Source organism: Microcebus murinus, chromosome 8, assembly GCF_040939455.1.
Source record: "Microcebus murinus isolate Inina chromosome 8, M.murinus_Inina_mat1.0, whole genome shotgun sequence".
In the NCBI taxonomy this organism is placed as follows: Eukaryota; Metazoa; Chordata; class Mammalia; order Primates; family Cheirogaleidae; genus Microcebus; species Microcebus murinus.
Genome location: NC_134111.1, coordinates 17,855,217 through 17,879,200, shown reverse-complemented (window position 1 = coordinate 17,879,200; position 23,984 = coordinate 17,855,217). Strand labels below are relative to the sequence as shown.

Here is a 23,984-nt window from a genome sequence, read left to right as displayed (position 1 = left end):
GTATCCCTTTTTTACCATTAAAAAGAACCCACACAGTGGCTGGGTATGGAGAAAACTATTTATTTTTCTGAAATGTGATGCTGTCCTGTAGGTCAAAGGGTCTCTCTCTGGCCATCTGTCTTCCCTCAGGCACCTGCTGCTGAAAGAGGGGACTAACAGTGGCCATGTTCTCTCCCGTCCTCTCACCGGTGGCACAAGCCCCTGACTCACAATACCTCAAGACTCTAGGGAAGAACTGGAAGGACCAAAGAGGTAAAGACAAGGAGACCTGTCCCGTGTGTCCAGGCGCCCAAACTTTGTCAAAGTTGCCTGCTAAACCAAAGACTACTTCCTAGAGACCAGCTCACGGGGTTAGACTCCCCGACTATGCCCGGTTACCTAAATACCCTTTTCAGAAAGGAACTAAACCAAACCACAAGCAAGGGCATCAATCAAGATAAAAAGCTGGTCATTTGGAAGCCTCAATACAAAATCAAATGCACTACAATTTGCATGGTAAATTTATTAACTTGGAGTAACAGAATATTTGCATAAACTTCAATCTGTGGAGGCCGGACATGTCCAGCCAGGCCAGCCTGAAATGCTCACCACTGAAGGTCCACTCAAGCATCATCTCCTGGGGGAGCTTCCCCCTGCCCCCCACAGGCTGCTCTCTCGTGCAAATTCCAGACCAGGCCGACCCCTCAGTTCCCAGCAGGGAGGCAGCAAAACCCTGGCCTCTGCTTCATTAATAAGTTAACATGGGGTTATAACAGTGGCAGGATCATAGGATTTTTGTAATGAAGAGAGAGCTCACAGGAACGGCTTAGCACAGGGTGAAGGGCAGAGATAATGGCTGTGGGTGTGACAGCAAACCCCACAGGCAGGTGTCCACAACAGCACAGATGTGTTAAGCAGTGACTGGCAACGGCTCCGTCTCTGCAGTGGGACTACCCCAGCCATTTCATTGATTTCACAAGTCACAGCATCTCATTTTGCACAGTTGCATCATTGGCCCCACTTACAGCATCATGACGACGTCTTATGTCAGCATCATCATTATGTATTACTGGTAGTTCCACCTGCATACTTCTCATACTGTTACAGCTACCTGCCTATCGCCTCTAGCACACCTGTATGCTCCTCGTGGGCAAAACTGCCTCACTCACCCCTGTATCCAGAATGGCTAGACTAAGGCCTAGAATGCATGTAATACTTAAGATGTATTTGCTGGATAAATGAGTCAAAGAATAAATAATAACTAGATCTTCTCAGCAATCAGTGTCTCTGAGTGCGGAGGCTGAACACGTGTGTGTCCGTGTGTGGGGATACACATTTGCTCTAGCAGTCAGAGGGGTTACTGAGTCACACCTCTGTGCGCTCTTCATTCTACACGCATGCATGGGGAGGGGCGGGATGGAGGCACGTGTGTGTGTGAGTGCCGTGTTTCCCTGCATGTATACGGCATGGGCAAGATTTAAGGTACTTGCTCGCCAGGATGGAACCTGCTGGAAATGGCTGCCTGGGGGCGAACAGGAACCAGCACCTGCCACAGGAGGAGGGCGGCTCCCTCTCAGGAAGCAAGCTCTTGGCTGTCACCCACCCACAGCACCTGGCACCGTGGGCAACGTCACAGAGGGGCCGTCGTGGGGTATCAGAAGGGCATGTCCCTGCCGAGAGGATGTTGGTGATCTAGATCCGTGTCTCATGAGAACAAGACGACGTTCCAAAGATCCCAGATGGGCAGTGGAGTTCCTTCATTCTTTACATACTTATCTAAATGCCTTCTATAAGCCAGGCGCTGTTCCAGGTGCGGGTACCTGCACACAGAATAAGACAGACCTCTCTGCCCTCCTGGAGCTGCAGGCAGTGGTGATGGGGGCTTTTGAGAGCGCTATTGCAACCACATCCAAGTCCAACGGGAAGAGCCATAGTTGATTAGGGACAGGGTGGGGGCGGGGGGAGTGTGGTCACGTATGAAGATGGGACAGTTCAGAGCAGCACACACTGCACATCTGCCAAGCCTGTCCCGGCTTCCTGGTGAGTCCCAGGGGTCAGCTCATGAGCTGACAAGCTGGGGAGACAGGATGGTCTCGACCCACCTGCGTCTCGGAGGGGCAGCGATAGGAGGATTAGGAGAAAGGGGGCAGCAGCAGCTTCTCCTGGTTTTGCCCAGTCAGTATTTGCTTGCAAGCATAGAAAGAGAGGTACCTGGCCCAGCTCACAAACCACTCTGGTGAGCTCCGGACCCTCCTCTACCCCAGTGCTGGACACGTGTGTGCTAATCAAGGTAGTGTGTGACATAAGGAGCTTCCTAAAGGAAGACTGGGGTGGGGGGGGGCAGGAAGAGGTTACAACTAGGAAGGTGGAGGAGGAAACCCCATTAAAAGAGAAGCAGATTTAAGCCAAAACCAAAAACATGCCACCCTAGTGAGTCCTCATTTGCTGGCTAAAATTGCACTCCTGGAGTTCCCTGGACTGCATGACTCCTCTGATAAATAATTCATTCATCCAAATGTATACCCCCGTTCGAGGGGTCTTCTAGATCCCAACAACTTTGCAGCTTTTTTGGCCTCGATATTAGAATGGCATTGAATTCCTTTCATCTTCATAGGCCCCCTGAAGCAAGAGTCTGCTAACGACGCCTGCACCCCTAACGGTGGGCCGGGACAACATTCTGCTGAGCAGAGGGTTTCCTAGGCTTGGTGCAGAGATTCAAAGATGGCTCGTAAAGAAAAATAATGAGTCAGAGCTGATTAGGCATCTATCATCTCGCTCTGTCTCTAAGCCTCTGGAGGAGACCAGACTTGCTGCTCTCGCCCGTAACGAGCCCGAGGAGCGTGTGAACCCCATTCATTCCTCAGAAGGTAGCTTCCCGGCAGCTCCCGGGCTCCCCTTCCAAGGCGGATCGGAATAAATCGCTTTTAAATTGCTCAGAGACACGGAGGAAGGAGTGAGAGGCAGGAAGGGTTATAAATGCAAAGCCTGACTGGTCTTTTGTGTCATTATTTCAAAGCCCAAGGTTCATTCATTCGAGTGCCTGCTGCTGTGTTCTGGGCACCCGGGGAGTCTGAGCGATGCACTACCTCATCCTCATCATATTTGCCAACTGTTGGAGCCACAATCCCACGCGGAGTAGTTTAATATATTCTAGTCGGGTAAACAGGCAACCCGTAATGGGATCAGTGACATCCTCTAAAGGCACCAGGTTTTCAAGGATGAATGTGTACGCCCCTCGTGCTCAAAATTCACGCTGCAATCCTTGGTCATCAGGCAAACTCTGGTGTCGTGGCCTGGGCCTTCTGGGCCTCTTTTCTTGTCCTCCCCTGGACAGCAGGGACCTCAGTTTCGGCCTATTTCCTAGTCTCTGACAGGGGAAATGGACGGCAGGTATGGAAAGGTTCTTTTAAAATTTGCAAGGCCGAGCAAGACATTTACCAGGTTGGGTTAATAGAAGCGTGCGAGACAGAAATGACACGCTGCTGAGAACCAGCTCTGCCAAATGTTATTTTAAAGGAACTGGAGCTTTTTCCATGCTCCAAAGTGGAGAAAAGTAAAATGAGGCAAATGGCAAAAACAGCTTTGCCACGAAAGGGCCAGGACATTCTGACGATTGCAAAATATCCACCTAAGATGGAGGGTGACGGAAAGCAAACCGTGAAAATTGGGGACATGCTTCACTCTGGGAGAGCCACACACAGCTACCAGACTACAGATGACCTTGGAAGGAAATTAAATCTTAATTAACACAAACCGGGTCTTTGGCCAAGGAGCTAAAGGATATGTCTGACTATTTCATTCATAGCTTCCTGCAAATGGCTTGGAGGTGGAAAAGATCAAATACATTGACAGATGGAGAAACTGAGGCAAAGGGGAGATATACATTCTTTTGGCTAGTGAATGCCCACTACGTGCTCTTGAGTGTTCATCAGTAGGGTACACTGGGGGCCTGGGAGAGCTTAAATTTGCTATTTAAAAAAACCCTAAGTTAGGGCTACCTCCAAGACTTGACCCCAGTTTAGCGGGGGTAAGCCAAACTCTCTAGCCTATTTCCTCATGTCTAAAATAATCCCTGCCCTGCCTACCTCTCATGGCTGTCGCGAGAATCAGAGGACAGCGTGTGAATACACTTTCTACAAGTGAAGTGCTGCATGACGATTCGCAATCAGTATTATGCCACGGAAGTCGATCTGCTCGACCTTTCCTGCTAGCTTGGACGTGAAAACAGTGAGCCAGAAACCAGAGCCGAGGAACCCACTATGGGAAACACGCTTCCCTGCGCTTCAGGAAACACTGAGGGAGGGACCCACGTGCCGCCTTCTCTCGTATCCCTTGCACCATGGCTGGCACACAGCAGCTGCTCAATAAAATCTGTAAGATTCATAAATAAGAACGTATTACCAAACGTGAGGGAGCTTACCTAAATACATTAAAGTGCCAGCCAATGCTTCAAGGTCAAACTCTGGTTTATTCACAGGTCCCTGAAGTTCATTTGGTACTTCCAGGATTACAGAAAGGACACAGACCGCTGAGTGGGCTTCCGCATGTCATCATGCAAATTAACCCTCCACGCCTCGCCAGCCGCCCACACCACACGGTCTGAACTCTGCCTTGCCTGTGACAATCAGACCGTCATCCCCTTACCCAATTTTATCTCCCACTATTTTCCAACACGTAGACTAGCCAGGTTGGCTTCTAGCTCCGTCCTGAATAGGTCATGGGCTCCTCCGAAAGGCAAGGTGCATCCACACGCCACCCACCTTTCATCTTCTGTGTCCCTCCTGATACACCCCCCGCTCTTTGAGCCTGCAGGGACTTTTCCCTCATCTGAATTTCCTCAGTGTCCCATATGTACCTATTGAAGGGGGAAGGGCGAGGACAAGCTGGTTAGGGGAACACATGCTCAGACAGTGATAACTGAGTAGGGGTTGGGGGTTGCCTTCAGTACCTTCGGCTACTGCCCTATCAGCAGGTCCTTTGATAGGTCCCTCTGTCCTATCAGCAGGTCCTTTGATAGGTCCCTCTGTCCTATCAGCAGGTCCTTTGATAGGTCCCTCTGTTCTATCAGAAGGTCTGTCCTTTGAGGCGGGGCCTTATGTTTCTCATTTATGGCCTTATCCCCAGCCCTTGCTTGATGCCTTGCACAAACTAGGTCCTCTGTAAATATGTTTTTTTTTACTTAATCAATGAACAAAACTGAGCAATTTCCTTCCACAATTCACTATCATTCCAGCTACCGCTGGTCTAGCAAACCGCCGTCCCCAAAACATTCTAAAGAGCTCTTGTGCATTGAAAAGCAAGCATGAAAGATTCCAACTCCATTTTCAAGGACAATGGAAACAATCTATAAACCACACACCCAGTGAATTTTTATGAAACTACTAAAAACTTACCTTGGTTTCTCGGAGAAGAAACTGCAGGTCCCGTCCACTGAGGATACCGTGGTTTTTTACGTAACTGGGAATGTTCTTGGTGCTGGAGCCGTAAACAGTCGCATGCACTTCCATGTATGTATGAATGATGTCCAAGTAGATCTTCTTATTCTAAAGAGGAGACACAAGCAGGAGGCATTTCTCTTTTCCGTTCATTCGCGTAACAACCTGTGGCACAGAACAGAATCTCTTCTGCGAGCCAGAGGCCACAGAGATAGGAGTTCTTAATATGGAGACCACGGGAATCTGGCAATCCAACTACTAAAATTTCTTTTTAAAGTAATTTGGCTGGATTTTGAGGGCAAAAATAGTCATATGGCGGCTGTGCAATTTTGCAAGGAGAAACACGTTATATGAAAACATATTACTGAATACCAACCACAGCTCACGGCCAACAGTTTTGAAGTATCGTCTTTGCCTTTGTAAATTACGAGGGACCCAACAGTTGCTTTTGGCTAATCCTACTTATAGGAGAGGAAGTTTGGGGAAGGAAAACCGAGAGAAGCCAGTCAGTTGGACTGGAATATTTATCCAGAGATGCTAAGCTGTCCCGGAGGAACACAAATATCCTCTGCTCTCGCCAACGTTTCTAGTGATGATTAACTCATGTTGTCGGAACTGGATCCCACCTAATTTGGATCATGGGAAGATGAGGGTTTCCCACAGCTGGAGCGATAATGAGACTATCCAGGTAGACGAAAGTAGAAAAAGAGATTAAAATGTGAATTTTGATGAGCCCTGAAACATTCAAGGAGTGTTACTTTTATTAGAAGCAAAACCCAAACCCCTTTCCTGTATTTGTAGGCACTGAATGTTGAGGCACATTTTCAGAATCAAAACCGCTTGCCAAGTGGAAGCAAGTTCACTTTTTCTACCTCTTCATGTTTCTGTGGCTAAATCACACAAGCTAGATTTTGTGGGTTGTTGTTTTTGGAAATTTGAACAAGTCAAGCTCTGTAATGTTTTCCAGTTGTATAAAAGTGGGACAAGGTTTTCCCATTCTAAGCCTGTTTTCGGACGCTCCAGGCAAATCTAATAATAGCTGGTTTTGTGACTTAAGACCACAAGGAACGCAGGGAGGTGGCACCAGCAGCTACAGCATGCAGAGGGTGGGGGAGGCGGGCTCTGGATGAGACGGTTCACAATCTGCCCTCTGCCATTCACTGCCCTGGTGACATGACACAGGGCTCTCACCTTTGAGGGAAACCTCTTCCAAATGAGGTAACCAAAGTCTTTAGGACTGGAAAAACAGCACAGTCCACATTTTCCATTTTATGCACCAGGATAACTTTGTTCACAACCAAGCAAGCCTATTCCTGCCACTGTAAAGTAGGAATAAAATGAACACTTGGACTGCAAGTTCAATTCCATGCCACGTTCAGAGTGGCTGCAAGATGCTGAGTTCACTACTTCAGAGACGTATACTTGCATTAGCGCAGAGTGATGATGGAGAGGTTATGAACCATAACTTCCCATTTGTAGCTTGAGCTGAATTTAGTGTCGCCTACCTGGCGTAAGTTAATTTGAAGGGTTCTAGGATGTGGCTCTTGTCCTACACGTATCTGGTAACTCTTGTCCCTGTACCCCCGCCACCGATGACGAGCCTTGGGTTGTGTGTGACCCGAGGGGACCCATTCCTGGGCTGGCCAGCAGCCCAGGAACGATGTGGCCGGCTCAGGAAGGCAAAGGGAGCCAACTAGACCCTCTCTGGGGAACTCAGAACCCTGTACACAGCGAGATTACTGCCGGATGGCCACGGGCTTCAGAGCAAGGAGGTCATTCAGAGACCGAATTTGGGCAATGATAGGCCAGACGACAAGTTCTGAGGAAGCCAGTCGCCAGTGTCGTGGGGTGGGGTCGGGAAAAGAACCAAGAGCTGAAGGAAAGGAGAGGGCAGGACAGACAGACAGTAGTGACAGGGACCCAGAGAGTAACTGGGATGTCATCCCTGTGAAAGCTTGAGAGACAGGGGGAGGGGGAGGGACAGAGAGGGGGAAGGTAGGGGAAGAGAGAGAAAAGAGGAGAATAAGGAGAAAGTTTGGGGAAGGAAGTGAAGGAAGAAGAGGGAAGAGAGAAAAGCAAGCAGAGAGACAGAGGAGAGGAATCAAAGCCCGGAGCCACTGTAGTTCCAGCCCAACCTGCAGCTGTTCCTTATTCTACACTCCCCAGGTCATTCTGGGTCCTTAAAACAACAGCAGCTCCCCACACTCTTCCCAGACCCCTTCTTTTATTTGAATTACTCCCAGTGGATTCCAACCATCCAAAAGGAGGCCTCTGTGGACATCTTGCTGGCCTTAAAGCAGAGACTGGGAGGTAAGGGCGGGACACCCATCTCTTCTTTATGCAAAAGGAGACAATTCCCTAGAAAAGCGAGCTGCCAACTCGTGACAATGGACCAAAAGCCCCCATTCTAGGTCTGCGGTGAACAGTGAATGGCCCATCTGGTTCCTGTCCTGGACAAAACACTCACTGCAGACAGATTCAAGATTAGGATTCCCAGACTAAATGCCCTGCCGAGAAAGGAGTATACTAGGTTACTCATGTATTGCCATCGAATCCCAGAAAAGGGTGGGGCTCCCTGAAGTATAACAAGAGGGCAAGTTCAGGCAAATATTAGTCTTTATTATGTAAAGACTAATAAGGTCTATGAACTTATTAACATTAAGCATGGTCTGAAAGTACAACGTACCTTCAAAGAGGATTTATGTAATTTCACGGATGAGAAAATGCCAACGGGCGATTAAAGGACAAAAATGTTTCAAGCATAATTTTAACCTTTGATGTTGATGTGACAATGAGGTGATTTCACCTCAGGTCTCCTGTTGCCACCTGTCAGAGTTCTACAGAAATCTGGTCAAAGTGAACCACACTACCTACTCCAGGTGTAGGTGCCTCAGGAGTCTCTCACACTGAGCCACCCCTGGCCCCGAAGTTAACGTTCAACTGGATTCTAAGGAACCCAAAAGGCATCCTTTGGCTCAGATTTTGTTCCTGAGTTATCCAAATATCCTGAACCTTTCCCACCTGCTGTGCGGCAGCCACTGCCAACCCCGCAGGTCAAGAGGGAACCCCGTATCCTGCCCGACTGGCACCCCTCATCTGCTCTTCAGCTCGGTGACTGGTGTCACGCTCCCAGCCAAGTCCCTGCACCAGAATCGCACTGCCCCCAAACCCCTGCCAGCACACACACTGAATCAGTCTCACAGTCCTGTGGATTCTGCCTCCGTAACATCAAATTGGTCTCTTCCTCTCCAGGCCCTGATCCTCCCTCACCTGGATTATGCCAGGATTAATTAGCATCTTAATATACCTCCCTGTGGCTCAAAAGGTGATGCAATTTGTCTAGGATTTCTCCAAGCAAGCAGCAGTGCTGACTGAGATGACTGCAAGAGAATTTGTATGGCTTGATGCTGTTTTTGAAAAATTTTTTAACCATGCAAAGCCATGCTATGCATATGGACAATGTTTACACATATGAGCACTGTAGTTACAGTATAAAAGTATGCATGAGGATGATAGGCACCAACTTCCAGAAACTGACTGAGGAGAGAGGGAGGGTTTGGGGGAGGGGGGTGGATGGAGCTTTAGCAGTATTTGTAATATATCATTTCTCTGCTAAAAAATATTGAAAGATATTAGAATCTATAAATCTGGGTGATAGGTATATCGATGTCTTATTTTTTAGACTTCTCTATATTTTATATATTCTAGTTAAAATACAAAAATTTAAAATATATGCAATCAAAAAATGAAAACCAGTCTAAGACTCTAAGGCTTGCACCACGGCTGTCACACCAGAAGGCTCAGCTCTTGCCATGAAAGTGTTCAAAGGATCCCCCCTTCTCTCTTTAGTGTAAACTCTTGTGTGTTTAAGAAGCAGAGTACTCGGGTTTCTTGAATGAAGGATGCCCCTTGTGTGCCTTTCCCCAACCCATGGGATGGACCAAACTGGGGAAAGGGAACAGTTTAGGGGTGGGGACATTTTCCAGCACACGTCTCCCCCAAATCCTTCTCTGATTTTGGTCATCCAAGCCCAGGGTGATGGTGACACCATTGACCCGAGTGTCCCACTGGATCAAGATCACTCCCTAAAATGCTTCCCTTCCTTCTCTGACTTAAGAGGCAAAGGTCAAAGAAAATTATCTACTCCAAAAACTCTACCACCTACAAATCTCTTGAGATGCAGTCAGAAGGAGCCTGCACTGAGTATCACACCACAGCATGCAACCACCCCATCTCCCAAAGGTTCCAGCTAAGCAGCCCGCAGCGCCTAATGCTTCCAGTCTCTAGTTCAATTTAAATTCCCATTAAAAACAACTGACTTAACTGATTAAAATTTAAATCTACCTAAGCTCTCGGAGGGGGAGGAGATGCAAAGGAGAGCACCAGCTAGAGTCAACAAGCAGTGCTATCAGCGTCTTCAGTTGTCTGAGGCTGTAGCTTGAGGCAGGTACACATGCAAAACTGGTCGTAAGATGTTTACAGCTTGGTGGAAACCTTCAGGAAAACAATTCAATCTAAGCAACACTTCTGTGAGTCCACAGCAGGGGGAGGTAGAATGCAGATCTGCGGAATCAGAAGCTCTTTCCCTGTTTAAATTTTTACTGATACATAATAGTCCATTCTTATGGGGTACATGTGATATTTTGTCTCATGCATACAATGCGTGATGATCAAGTCAGGATACTTAGGGAATCATCACTTTGAGTGTTTTATCATTCCTATGTGATGGGAACATTTCTATTTTGAAATGCACGATACGTTGCTGTTAACTATAGTCACCGTACTCTGCTGTGAAACTCTGGAGTTCACTGCTTCTACCTAAGTGTGCGTTTGTGGCAACTGACCAACCTTTTTTCTTCCCAGCCTCTGCCGCCTATCATTCTACTCTCTACCTCCATGCGATACAATTTTTTAGCTCTTACATATGAATAAGAACATGTGATATTTGTCTTTCTGTGCCTAGCTTATTTCATTTAACCTAATAACCTCCAGTTCCATCATGCTGCTGCAAATGATAGGGTTTCATTCCTTCTTATGCCTAAATGGTATTCCACTGTGTTTATGCACCACGTTTTCTTTTTCCATTCATCTGTTGATGGGCACTTAGGTTGATTCTCCATCTTGGCTACTGTGAATAGCGCTGCAATAAACACAGGGGTGCCTGTATCCTTTAGACGCCCAACTTCTTTTTTAGCTGGTGAATCAGCGGTATAGGAATGTTGTCCGGCAAATGGCAGTATTCTGAGCTTTGGGCTAGAGGGGATGTTAGACACTTTTCTCCCCAGCAATACCCGTTCCTCACTGCAGGTACACACGTCCTGTCTCCTGGACACCATTTCCACTTATGCACAGGCACCTTGTCACCTGGTGAAGCTCCCCGGCCCAAGCTTGGTTCCTCCAGTGCTGAACACCTGTGTGTCTGAGCCAATGTGGGGCTCCCTGGAAGGTGCTGGATGGGTGTGGAAAGTCAGTCCCACTCCAGAGTGACAGCAGTGAGCTGCAAACCCAGGCTGCCGAGGCAAGCATGGGTCCTACCCCATGGAGTCAGGCTCAAGTGAGAGAAAAATTAAGCCCTCACAAAGAAGGCCCAGGGGGAGAGTGTGCGTCCTGGCGGGTCTTGGTCCGCGGCCCAGGTCATGTCTGAGCCCAGGGGCACCCTTGCCCTCCTCCCTGGGTTCCAAGAGTCGGCCAGTGTCTGTGGCCTAAGCTAATATAAAAAATCAGGCTTGTGTCATCTGCAGCAGTAAGAGTCCTGACAAGGGCATCTGTGATCAAATGTTTTATTTTGACCACTGTGGATTTTTAACTATTTCTGAAGTATAGGTTGAGCGTCCCTAACCCAAAAATCTGATATGCCTCAAACTCCAAAACTTGAGCACTGACATGGTGCTAAAAGAAAATATTCACTGGAGCATTTTGGATTTTTGGATTAGGGATGTTCAACTGGTTAAGTATTGGCAAATATCCCCAAATCTGAAAAAAACAAAACAAAAACCTGAAATCCAGAACACTTCTGGTTCCCAACACTTCAGATAATACCCAACCTATAGTAGCTTCCCCTGCTCCTCTGCAAATACAGAGATGGGCCCATTACATGGTTTTGCAAAAATACGTTTCCTTTAAGAAACACAAGGCCGTAGAGCGAGCCCCGACCAGAACCAGCCACAGGAGTCTCTCGCTACTACTGAGACGTCACTCCTGGAAAGGCTGTGGTCAGACTCATTCATTGAACTCAACAGAGATCTTGCACATCTTTCTCGACCACGGGCCTCCTCCATCGGCTCTGGCTTTCACCCCTCCTGCAGGGACTGCTGCTGTCGTCTCTGAGCTCCTTGTCTGGTTGGTGGGTGACACAGCCTTAGTCGCCTTCTCAGGCTCCCCTGACTGCCGGCCCTTCTTTCCTTCTCAGTCTGCACCTGCACAAGCCAGGCCACCCCCCAAAGCCAGACGGGTGGGCCCCCTTGCTGAACAGCACCCCAGAACTGTGGGCCTTGGCTCTCTGGGAGGCAAAAGCCAAAGGAAAACAGGACGTAAGAGGGAGCAGGACAGATAAGATACACCTCTTTTTTTCTCTTCCACCCCATGCCCAGGTAGAGCTCCTCCTCCCAGGGGCGTCTAGAGCAGATGTACTACTGTGTCTGGGGCCCCTGGTGAGGCAGGAGCCGGTGTGGTCAGACACGCCATGGCTGTCGTGTTACCCTGCACTGCCCTCTCCCCCTCACCCTTACTGCCCTGGGTTTGCACCTGCTCCGCTAGCAGAATCCTAGTGCTTTAATCTTTGCCTCCGGCCCTGCCTGCTAGAGGCTGTGGGCCAGGACACTGTCTCTGGGCTCTCACCCCTCCCCCACGCTCCTCATTGCCACTAGTTTCTAAAACCGAAGGTTTTGCTCCCCTATATAAAGGCTTCCAAGGTTCCTCGTGGGTGGTGGGTGAGAAACCGCTCTTCAGCTCTGCATGCAAGACCCTTGAGAATCTGGGCCTCTGCCAGCTCTCCAGCTTTGGTTCTGATCATTCCCTTGCCTGCTCTGCTTAAGGTCTGCCTAGCCGGCTTATCCCTCAGTCCCAAGCCTCTCCTGCTCTCGCGCAGACACCTGGCCTGCCACTGCTGTTGCCAAGATACCCTTCCTTCCTCCCTCCTTTTCTCCCGTGTGGATCCCTTCCTCTTCATCCTTCCAAGCTGGCGATCCTTGATCCACCCGGGGCAAGGTAGCTGCTACCTCCTCCGTGCACTGGGTATCTTTCCTGCTTGGTTTCCATGCTCCCAGCTAGCTGGACCTGTGAACTTCCCCAGGGCAGGACACCAGGCTCTGCAGAGACCCGGCACAGAGCAGGTGCTCAGTAGATACATACTGGCTGAGAGGGACAGAGGGCACACAAGCCATGAGTGGGCTCGTGGAAAAGACGGGTCTCAGGCAGGGCCCACTCCCTAAAACACCCTCCCAGGACCTGCCCATCCTCCCACCCTACTTCACAAGCCAATTCCTCCCACCCGCACCTCACAAATGAGTTCAAGATCCATCACAACCTAAGGGTATAATCTAATAATAAATATGGAGAGCTGCAAACCTTAAGAGGTGTGTCTTATAGTTGATTCATCTTCTTTTAAACATAGCTACCAAGGATAAGCTTCTCTCTCGGGAGTTGTGGGGTAAAAAAAGAGAAGGCAGAGGGAGAGAGACAAAGAAAAACTACCTTCTCTGCCTGCTCTTGAAGTCTAAAATTCAACAAGGATGAAACATCCTTTTATTCTAAGATTAGAGGTAAGTTCTAACATGCAAATCTCTATGCATTTCAGCAGTGAAGCAGAAATAATTTACATTACAGAATGATTTAAAGTCCATGCAGCCCTTGCCTCATTTATCTCAAGGAACCACCCAAGGTCAAGGTGGCTGTATGGGGTGGGGGGTGAGTGTCCTTGCTGTGTCCCACTCAAGCCTCGTGGGGCTCTGGAAGACCCTCGGAAGTGAAGATTCTCAGAGCCCGTCCAGCCCTGCCCACTGCTTCCCAAACCCTCACCTCCCTAGGAGAAAAGCCGGGGCTCGACTGGGACAGTGGGAACAGAAGGGGGACCTGCTCTCTCGTCTCCAGCCTGGCCTGGGGGCTGCCTGCCGGCCCTTTACGTACCGGACTCCACACTCGCTCCTGACCTGGCCTCACCTGGTGTAAACTGGAAGTCATCTAGGGCAATACGGAGGGGGACTTCTAGGACCTGCCCCACTTGGGGAGCCAGGGAGAGGGAAGAATGGTTATAATATAAGCAATCCACTGTTTGATCGGGATAATTGTGGTCTCTGGTTCAGAGAAAGACATTAAACAGGTGGTACAGAAAGATCGGTGAGCCCCCTTTTTGTGCCTTGTTGGCAAATTTCCCATCTGTAAAGGGGGATAATAGCACTTCCCAGCTGTAACTGACAACTATTCCATGTGCTGAGCTAGACTTTGGAATAATAAAATGAATGAAAGAGCTGTTTAAATATGTGCTCTTATTTTTAAAAACAGGGCAATAATACCGCCCCCAAAGCACAAAATGGGACAGGTTGGAGGAGGAAGTTCTGAGATGGGGTGGCGTGTTCACCTCGCTGCCCGATCGGAACCAGCGCCCACGTCCCCTCTGGATCTCTCTACCCGACCGGAAGTCAGTGCGGTTCCCCGCCGGCCAGCGCTTGTTTTCAGGGTTTTTCTCTGCACTAGCACCAGAGCTTTCTGCTATTTAATGAATGCCTCTGAAAGGACTCCGGGGAACCACCAGCCAGTTTGTAAAAACAAGAAATCTTTGACATGACCTCCTTTCTGCTTTAAGAAGGGCAGGAGGACTTCAAATTCTAAGCTATTTTCCCCCCAATGCAAATGCAGTCACTTACGGATAATGACACCCCTTCATCTACTGACTGATGAAGTCCTGAAGCCACAAAGCCCACCAGCTATGCTACTGTGCAGAAAATAGGCTGGGGGGCTGCAGACAGACCCCCACGGCCCGCCGTGTCAGCAGACTCCTCTGTCAGCTGTACTGCTGTCCGCTGTACCTGGGCAGTAACCGCAGAAGACACCAAAGAGAAGGCTGTCACAGTGGAGGGTTAGGAAGACTAAGAGGCTGCCTTGGCAAAACTGAAGCTGCCTGTTTCATACAAGCTCCACGAGGTCCGTGAATCGTGGATTGAATGGACTTGACCTGACAGTCTCATCCTGTCCTGAACGGGAGCAGACGGTGTCCTGGTAGGCTCTGGCCAGAGCTGACGATCACACACTAGGTAAAGGCAAAGGAGAACTGGTTCCATACAGGACCAGCCAGTGCCAGTCTCCAGGGAAGAATTTTGAGCCGCTGGGGCTGGGCACGGCCTCAGTACAGAGCAGCAAGGTCACACTGGTGGTTGGCGCGATGGGGCTTCTCCTGACAGTTAAACTGAGTCCCCGAAGACCAGCAACCAAACAACAGGAGCCAAGTACCCCCCCACCCCATGTGAGCAGCCAGCCCTCCTCTACCCGGGCAAGGGCACGACAGGCACGTGGAAAAGGTTCAGCCAGCCTCCACCTGCCCCCAGCCTGAGGGAGGAGGAAGAGGATGGATGACCTTGGGGAGCTGTTGGCTTGTTCCCCAGCTCTGCATAGCCAGGGAAGGGCCTGTAGCAGACTCACCTGGAGGGCTTCATGTGCATCCCCAGGAACTTCTGGGCCACACAGATTGATGCCAGACCCAAGCCTCAGGTCAGAGATGGGGCTGGTCGAATGTCCTGGAGGAGGGGCTGGAGCAGGGCTGGCCTTGGGAACTGCCAGAGCAGCCAGTTTCTCAAGGGACGGATGGCTGTCCCACCTGGTGCAGGTGTAGGCTGCACAGGTGGGCCCTACCGGGTCCCACTGGACGGGGCTCTGCCCACGGGGGCCACTGGGGAGGTGGGTACTGGAGACCAGCAGCTGAGAGGGAGCCACACTGGCAGCCTGAGGTCACAAGCAGTACTACAGGTGAGTGCTCAGTGGGGGTGGGTGGGTGCAGCCAAGACCACCAGTCTCAGAGGACATCTGCGTTAGACATCCACGGCGCCAGTCCTATTCACACAAGCATTTTTGCCATCACCCTGCTGTACCCCTGGAGGAGCTACCAGCAGCCCTATCAGGGGACAGGAAGATGGTGGGGAGGAGGAGGTGACCCATGAGCTGGGGACACAGAGAAGATGACCACGTGTCCCACCCCCACTTTAGACTTCTCAGGTGAAACAGCAGTTGGTAGCAGAGCAAAGGAACTTAGCCTGAAATGATGCTCAGTTTCCATTATTGAACTAAAGTAGAGACTTTATGACACTCAGGTTCTTCTTGGAACTAAAAGGAATAGAAGGAGTTTTTTTTTTTTTTTTTAATATAACAGTTATAGGGTCTGCCCCAAACTGCATCCAGAGGGTAGAGAAGAATAACGTCCTAGTTCAAGGGCTCCAACACTGGTTCTTTGCATTTTATAGAATCCCACTCTTCCCACTTAATTACACAAGGTGACTTTTGGTGGCAGATGATCATCTTAAATTTTAAGTTACATAGATTTATATGTGGTTTAGTAAAACACAGCAGACCCACATGATTTCATGGATATTGATTAGGACAAACTTAACATGGTTTTTAAAATAATTAAGTCCGTTTAAAATAGAGCTAACGGCACAGTTGCTATATGGATTTGGTGTGGAATGACTGAAGTTTGGAAAAAGCAGCGTGTGGGGGACAATTTCACTGTACAGGTGAGGACACCGAGAGGCACGCAGGAGCCACCACGCAGAGAGGTGAGCGGCCCAGCACAAGGGCATCGGAGCAGCAAACTCACACAGACTTTATCAGGCGAGTGGGTGGGCCGGGGAGTCAAAAGGAAAAGAAGGTGGGAAACCATTTTCACTTAATGCCCTCTCACCTTGCAGAAGTTCAGGGAGGAGGGGAAGCTTCCTTACAGATCACAGGAGACCCGGGCAGGAGCTTTAGGTCTCCTGGAACTACCTGGATAAACCCGGGTGGCTTACTTTATCTTTTGCAACTTCAGGTTCCTGAGCTGTAAAACGAGGGGCTGTGATTGGAAGGTCCTCTGAGGCATAACCTCTATCTATGCCTTTGGATTTGTGACTTCAGGCACCCTCCCTAAGCGCTGCAGAGGCACAGGGTGTAGTGGCTGCCGCTCTCTATTGTTGGATGTGTAGTGTCATCTGGTGACCTCTCCAAAGAGCTGCCCTCCACTGAAGAGAACCAATTGCTGCTGGGGGGGTGCAAGAGGCAGACCCTGTTTCAAGAGCAGCCCACTCTCCAGAGCTGCCCCGAAGCATGAGGCTGGAGCCGGTCTCCAGCTGAAAAGCTTCCTGTCCCTGGAGCGTTTGGCATCGGAAGGGGATCATTCTCAACATCCCCCCTTCCTTAGACCAAAGATTATGTTCAGTAATGACCATGAGATGAAATCAATAATGGCCAGAAATGTAGACAGGGAACATCTTCTTTTCTTTTTTTTTTTTTTTTTTTTTTTTTTGAGACAGAGTCTCACTTTGTTGCCCAGGCTAGAGTGCCATGGTGTCAACCTAGCTCACAGCAACCTCAAACTCCTGGGCTCAAGCGATTCTGCTGCCTCAGCCTCCCAAGTAGCTGGGACTACAGGCATGCACCACCACGCCCGGCTAATTTTTTCTATCTATATCAGTTGGCCAATTCTTTCTATTTATAGTAGAGACGGGGTCTGGCTCTTGCTCAGGCTGGTTTCAAACTCCTGACCTCAAGCAATCCGCCCCGACCTCAGCCTCCCAGAGTGCTAGGATTACAGGCGTGAGCCACCGCGCCCGGCCAGGAACATCTTCTTTTCTTACATTTGTATATATAATCACGTCAATAAATTAAAAATATTACCATATAAAAAATTAAAAAGTAACATTAATATTCTAATCACTTTAATATATATCTTTATAAAAAGGAAGATGAAACGTCTATGTACATATTGGTTTTTCTCAGTAGGAAGTAATACTACATTTTGTGCTTTTCAGTCTTAACTACTATAAATCTGTCAGTGACTCTATCAGAATTAATACTCTTTACATATATTCATGTTAAAGGACAGTATTGCAAGATTTGTCAATCTATTTTTACTGATAGTTTATTGGGTGACACTTTTTTATTAATATCAAAAAGTTTCTTTCCTATGAAGCAAGATATAGTAATACAAGGAAGAACACAAAGCGACTGGCAGAATACACATCAAACCCAGTTATTTCTGCATGCCAGGATGACAAGTAATTGCTTTCTTATAATTTCCAACTTTTCCACATGTAATTATCTTACATCCAGGGGAAAAAAAGATAACACCTGTCTCCAAAATCACACTTGGCAGCCCTAAAGGGCACGTTTCACCCGCAGTAATTACGTGGAAATCTGGGCGGTGTGGTGAGTGGAGGCGGCCCCTTTTGGTTTCACTGGGAAACCAGGCAGGGAAATGGAGAACGAGGCAGGGCCTACTTCTACTGGGAGGAACACCCCTCACCTTTCACCGTAAAGAGAAGCAGCCACCTCAAGGGCTGCAGCCTCCTGCCAACCTCTCGCAGGTAGGAATAGAAAGGGCAAGCTTGAATTAGATGAACCCCATGCAAGGTAGGAGCTTACACTCCACTCAGTGTGCGTGGGCCTCTCCCTGGATCCTTCCAGAGCAGCAGGTGCGTGGGTGGGTGGGTGGTTGGGGGGTACTAGAGTGGTTCCATTAGGTTGACTCTGAATTACATAAAACACAAGACCAGGCCGTATTATGAATTTCATAAAACACAAGACCATTACATAAAACACAGGACCAGTTGCTGTGTGTCGTGGGGCCACACAGCAACCTGCATTCTAGGGCTGAAAAAATTTCATTTAGTGCCTAATTTACTGTAAAGGATTTAATCATATGATTCTATAGTAGCATTTGGAGGCATTCCTCCCTTTGCAGCACTCATTAATAAATAAAAAAAACACCTCTCTGGGGACACCAGGACAGCCAAACAGACTCAGGCAGCTCACAATGGACAGTTCCAGATCTTGGCTGCAGAGTCTGCATGAGTGTGTGACAGACTCCAAAGAAGACATAATTGGATGTGCCAGGAAGCTCTCATTGTTATGATGATTACACGCATGGCACCCGGCACAGCTTCAAAAGGACTGAGGACTTGTTGAAGACCCATAAGCTTGGTGGCTCTTCCTAGCAGCCTCCCAGAGGGATGGCATTAACTACTCAGTGAGCACAGGGGGGAACTGGTCTGTCTGTACACAGCCTTCACGTGGGCAGGCCGGCCCTCCCACAACAGCTCTGCAGCGATCCAGCCTTTTCTGGGGCCCATCTGCATTTGTGCAAAATTAAGTAGGTGCAGTTTAGGGTCAAGAATGAAGTAATCTGGATTTTTATGCCAGGTTTGTAACTAACTTCTTGTGAGACCTTAGGCAAGTTCCCAAGCTTCAGTTTTCTTGTCTTTAAAATGAGGAAATATTAAACCTGCCCTATTATCTCATGGGGGTGTTCACAGAAACTGAGATTTTTAAAATTATGTGAAGGACACACACACACACACACACATACTCCCTAAGCCCTGCAGTGGATTTGAAAGTGTTCCACCCAGCACTTTGTCATGGCTGAGACAGGATACACCCCTGACCCAGAGGGACGGTGCCTTCATGCGGTGGAAGGCAGAGCCTCCCCTCAGCAAGGGGCTGTTTGTCCTGCAAGGACCAGGGCTGACCCCTGGGAGGGACAGCGTGAGTTTGCGTCCATCAGCCACTGTGCTGAGGTGCATTTCTAAGTCTTAAGATCTGGTGTGTAGAGCTGTGCGCTTGTTAAATGTCCTCTGAGGCACTCAGCCCAGCGCCATATGCATTAATAACTCCGGCTCTGTGTGACGCATGTGTCAGTTGGTAATAATGTGGATAATATCTCCCCTCAGAATACTAAGTGTCAACGCATCTTTGTTGTAGGCTGGGCCTGACATGTGACAAACCAGGCCATTGAAAACACAAGACTTTCTCCGGCTCCTTCCTTCCCTGCTCCAGTCAAACTAAGAACTACCTTCTAAATTCCAGGCACCACCTCTCCGTCTTTGAGGGGTACGGATGGAGATTCTGATTCAGGCATGGCAGGGACAGTTCCCTTCAAAGGACAGCTGACCGCCAGGCTTTCACTGAAGGGCTGATTTTAAAAGAGGGAAGCTAAAAATACCCTCCCCTCTCCTCAAAATAACCCACTTGCCTCTTGAAATTTCTTTGCTTCATTCCCGATTTCTTGAAAACATGAAGATGGCAAAATAAGTGTGATCGGGCTAATTAGAGTGCCTTTGAATCTAAAATATGCTGCAAATAAATTTACTTGGAAAGGAGAAACAGCTAACGTGTCTAATTTAGAAGTAGCAGTTTGAAAACAGGAACAATTAAAATACACGGGGAAGACAAAGCTGAGGTCTCATACTTGCCAATCTTTTTGGAAAGTCTCACGCTTTCTACATTCTTACCTCCGTTTCTGTAGTTCTGAAGCTCAATTGCCAACACCAACACAACACGTCTACGGGACACAGGGACAGGACTTGTACCAGGAAACCTGAGTTGGGACTTGGCACTGCCCTATTCTGGCTATGTGCCCTCAGGGAGTGGTTCCACCCACCTGGACCCAGATTCTTTGGGTAATCACCACCCTCCTTCCGGGAAAGGTCCAAAAGGTCACATGTTATAATGCGGACAAGTGACTCAAACTACAAAGGATTCTTCTCATGATTTCTCAAGCTGAGTTCCATTCTAGCCAAGCCTTTCTCCTCTGCCCCATGTCCATGCTGCTACGGCCTGAACGTCTGGGGTGCCCTTAAGATCCACTGTTGGAATTCTGATCCCCCGCTGTGATGGTATTAGGAGGTGAGGCCTTGGCAAGGTCATGAGAGTGCAGCCCTCACAGATGGGATTAATGCCTTCATGAGATCAGAGATCCAGAGCTCACTCTTTCCACCACGTAAGGATGCAGTGAGATGCTGGCAGTCTGTAACTTGGAAGACCTCACCAGAACCCGACAATGCAGGCAACCCTGATCTCAGGCTTCCAGCTCCAGAACTCTGAGAAATAAATTTGCTGTTCATAAGCCACCCAGGCTAAGGCACTTTATTACAGCAGCCCAAAGAGACTAAGCCAATGGCTACGTGTGGTCTCATCTTTGTGCAAGAGACTCTCTCCTACTTGGAGGTGCCACCCTGCCATTGACCACCCTCCTCGGCAGCCCCCTCCTGAAGCACTGAGTACCACCTTCTCACCACTGTCCTCAAGCAGGTCACTAACGGCACCACCTACCTCCGGACTGCCCCAGCACTCACTGCTCCCCCCGTCCGCGGAGCTCTGATCCTCTACCCACTACTGCGTCCCTCCTGGTTAAACAGTTTCATAGTTCTGTCTCCTCCTCTTACTTGATTCAGAGCCTCAGGGGGGCAAGGACCTATCAGATCTGTCTGTGATCATCAGTCTAGATCAGGTGTCCTCAAACTACGGCCTGTGGGCCACATGCAGCCCGCGGAGGACATTTATCTGGCCCGCTGGGTGTTTTTGCTGCCGCTGCCTGTCCTGCTTAGCACCTGACTTGGCCCGGGCCCACAGTGCGCATGTGTGGAATGGGCGCCCCCGCACTCTCCAACGGCCCTCCAACGGTCTGAGGGACAGTGAACTGGCCCCTTGTTTAAAAAGTTTGAGGACCCCTGGTCTAGATCCACAGAATCAGAAGTAGCTTAATAAACACCTGCTAAATCAAACAGGAGTCCAGGGAACAAAGACCCTTAGGGTCTCAAACAAGACAAAGAGCTGCAAAAGTCAGAGGGCTGGCGTAAAAGGTGTTGAAGTAGTGAGGCTCATCCAGCAAAAGAAACCACATGGATGGGTGGGAAAGTAGCCCAGTGCAGTAGAAACCTGGGCCCCAGTAATTTGATGTTTTAAAGGAACTCTACAGCAACTATTTTAGTAAAAAAAATCAACTGTCATTATATAGTATTTAGATTTTGGGGGGAGAAGAGGATGGGTTTGCTTAAGCCAGAATACATGTCGCATGACAAACCTGTGTTCATTGATAACCGGGCTACTCCGTGAAAACAGGAGACACAGGTCAGGTTAAAGTCTGTTGAGAAGCCCTACATGTAAAAACAGGTTACAGTGTCCTGTCATGTGATTTGAATAAAAATTTCTGAAAACAAAAGAAACATAGGTTGGAATAAAAATCATTTCTTTCCACACTTTCTGATTCTAAAAAGTAATTCTAGCTGAATTCTCCTTTTGGTTTGTTTGGAGGGTGCAGCGGCTGTTCAGCTGGCATTTCAAACAGTACCTGCTCTAAGAAGTGGACCTCACCGTAGAATGCACAAGATTCACTGGGAGTATAAGAAAAAATTGAGAAGATGTCTGTCTACAGTTTATTATTTTTTATAATGTACATGTTATTATAATACTATCCATTTTTATCAATAAGTTAACACCCAGATATTGGGAGGTCACTCTCAAAATGTTTTCACCGACACAGCTGCAACAATCACAGCCGGAAGCCCACGTGGCAACCTGGAGTCCTGAGCAGACGGCTTGCAAATGACCGCAGCAAGGGCTGAGAAACACTGATGGGATCACACCAGTGCCATACCTGTCCCGGTCATTTGCAGCTGTTCATTCAGAACGAGTAGTTGTGAAAGGAGAATGATTCTATCTTCCAAATTCCAGGAGAATGTGGGAAAGGGAAAGTGAACACATTCATTGAAAAGGTTCAAACGAGGAGGTGCTTGGTCTCCCGTGTCTTTGACGAAAGGAGCTCAGGACCACATAGCTTCTCTCCAGGAGAGTCACCTAACACCTACCTAGGCAAAAACACTAGTACTCCGAATTTATTCTAGGAGCAGCTTGGCATAACCTGTGCTGGTTCTGATGCCGAGTTTATTCAGGTCACCTTCACACACCATTAGCTTGGTTACCCACCTTTTCATCATCCTTGAATTTGGGGAAGAGGTAGCAACTTTTGAGCTTCTGATGCCTCTAACCTCATGTTAGTTCTACGCCTCCCTTTTATTCGTCTTTCGTGCATCCTTCTAAAAAGCCAAGGCTCTGATCCCCATGAAGTACAGCTGGTGATCTGAGTCTCCCGATTTGCCATCACTGGCACCGCTGTGACCACAGAAAGATGTGTAGAAAGTGTCCCAATTCTTCAACAGTCACCTGACCAGCCATCTTCTGCTGGGGGGGGGGGTGTCTCCATTCATAGACTTCCCTCCAGAGACATAGCTCCCTCCCCTGGTCTTGGAGTTCTCGGTTACACATTTGACTACTCCACCTTCTGTGCCTATGGGAGGGCAGTTTCCTCCCAATTTTCCTGTCCCCTCTTGTTCCCCTGCACCAAACAACTCCTCTAGGCTGTGCTGTTCAGGACCGAGTCACAAGGATAAGGACGATTCTCCCCCTTCCCTCTAGCGCAAGGTGGCACGAGGCAAAAGCCAGCTAGGTGTTTTGTTACCAGCTGGACAGAGAACTTCTAGGAGAGACAGGCCAGCCCTGTCAGTGGGCACGGTGCCTTCCGTGTGCTCAGCTCCGTAGGAAGACTTCACCTGTGTCGTTCCAATTAATCCTTACAACCACCTTAAAAAGACCAGTCTGCTGTTCCCACTTTGCAGACAGACAAACTGAGGCCCAAGAGATCAAGAAACTTCCCTAAGGTCTTCTATCTAATAAGTTAGCTGGAAGAATCAGGATTGGAGTGCAGTTATTAACCAACCAACACTCAATGAATGTAGCTTTTTTGTCAGTTTGGTAAAGAGAATGCATCATGCATACCTTTTGTCTGGCCAACTGGTTTTGTGTACTCTTAGAGAACAAAATGTCATCACAGTATTTTAATCTCCACCCCAACTTCTGCTTAAGACGTCTGATACAGGTATTTCCTGGGCATATAGTACTACCCTCCCTACCCTTTCAGCTAATACAAAGTCAGCTTAGCACATATCCCCCTTGTAGTAGAGACTGCTGATGGCTATCCCCTTCTTCCTTACGAACAGAATATCACTTTTATTTGATGCAGGAATAGTCCCAGTTAAAAGACCACATTTCCCAATCTCCCTAGTAAGTGGGAGTAGGTAAAGATTGGATATGGGTTCTGAGAAAGCTCTTTAAAGGGGGATACCATATCAGAGAAGTATGGGTAACAAGGTGCTACTTATACCTCATCTTACCTTCCAACAGGTTCCGCTGATCAGCGCAGCCTCTGCTTAGCTGTTCCGTATTTTCTCCATTTGTTAGAACCAACATCACCTTATTCACATGCCCCAAGTAAAAGGATAAAAAACGCTGGATTTATCTTCAAGTCTAATTGTCTACAATCAGGGGCCCTCAAACTTTTTAAACAGGGGGCAAGTTCATTGTCCCTCAGACCGTTGGAGAGTGCGCACTGTGGGCCTGGGAAGAGTCGGCTGCTAAGCAGGACAGGCAGCTACGGCAAAAACACCCAGAGGGCCGGATAAGTGTCCTAGGCGGACAGCATGTGGCCCACGGGCCATAGTTTGAGGACGCCTGGTCTACATTTCTTCCTCCTCCTCAGAATTCTCAGTATTCTTTCAC

General features: G+C 48.6%; 1 protein-coding gene across 5 annotated transcripts in view; it reads right to left on the bottom strand.

Moving 5' to 3' along the window:
- MGAT5 (alpha-1,6-mannosylglycoprotein 6-beta-N-acetylglucosaminyltransferase) overlaps nucleotides 1-23,984 on the bottom strand; it is a 316,936-nt gene that overhangs the window by 40,209 nt on the left and 252,743 nt on the right. For all 5 annotated transcript variants that reach the window (XM_076005478.1, XM_012740066.2, XM_020288503.2 and 2 more), the window contains one exon: nucleotides 5,373-5,522. In XM_076005478.1, coding sequence (XP_075861593.1) covers nucleotides 5,373-5,522 — 150 coding nt within the window. The remainder of the gene's footprint in view (nucleotides 1-5,372; nucleotides 5,523-23,984) is intronic.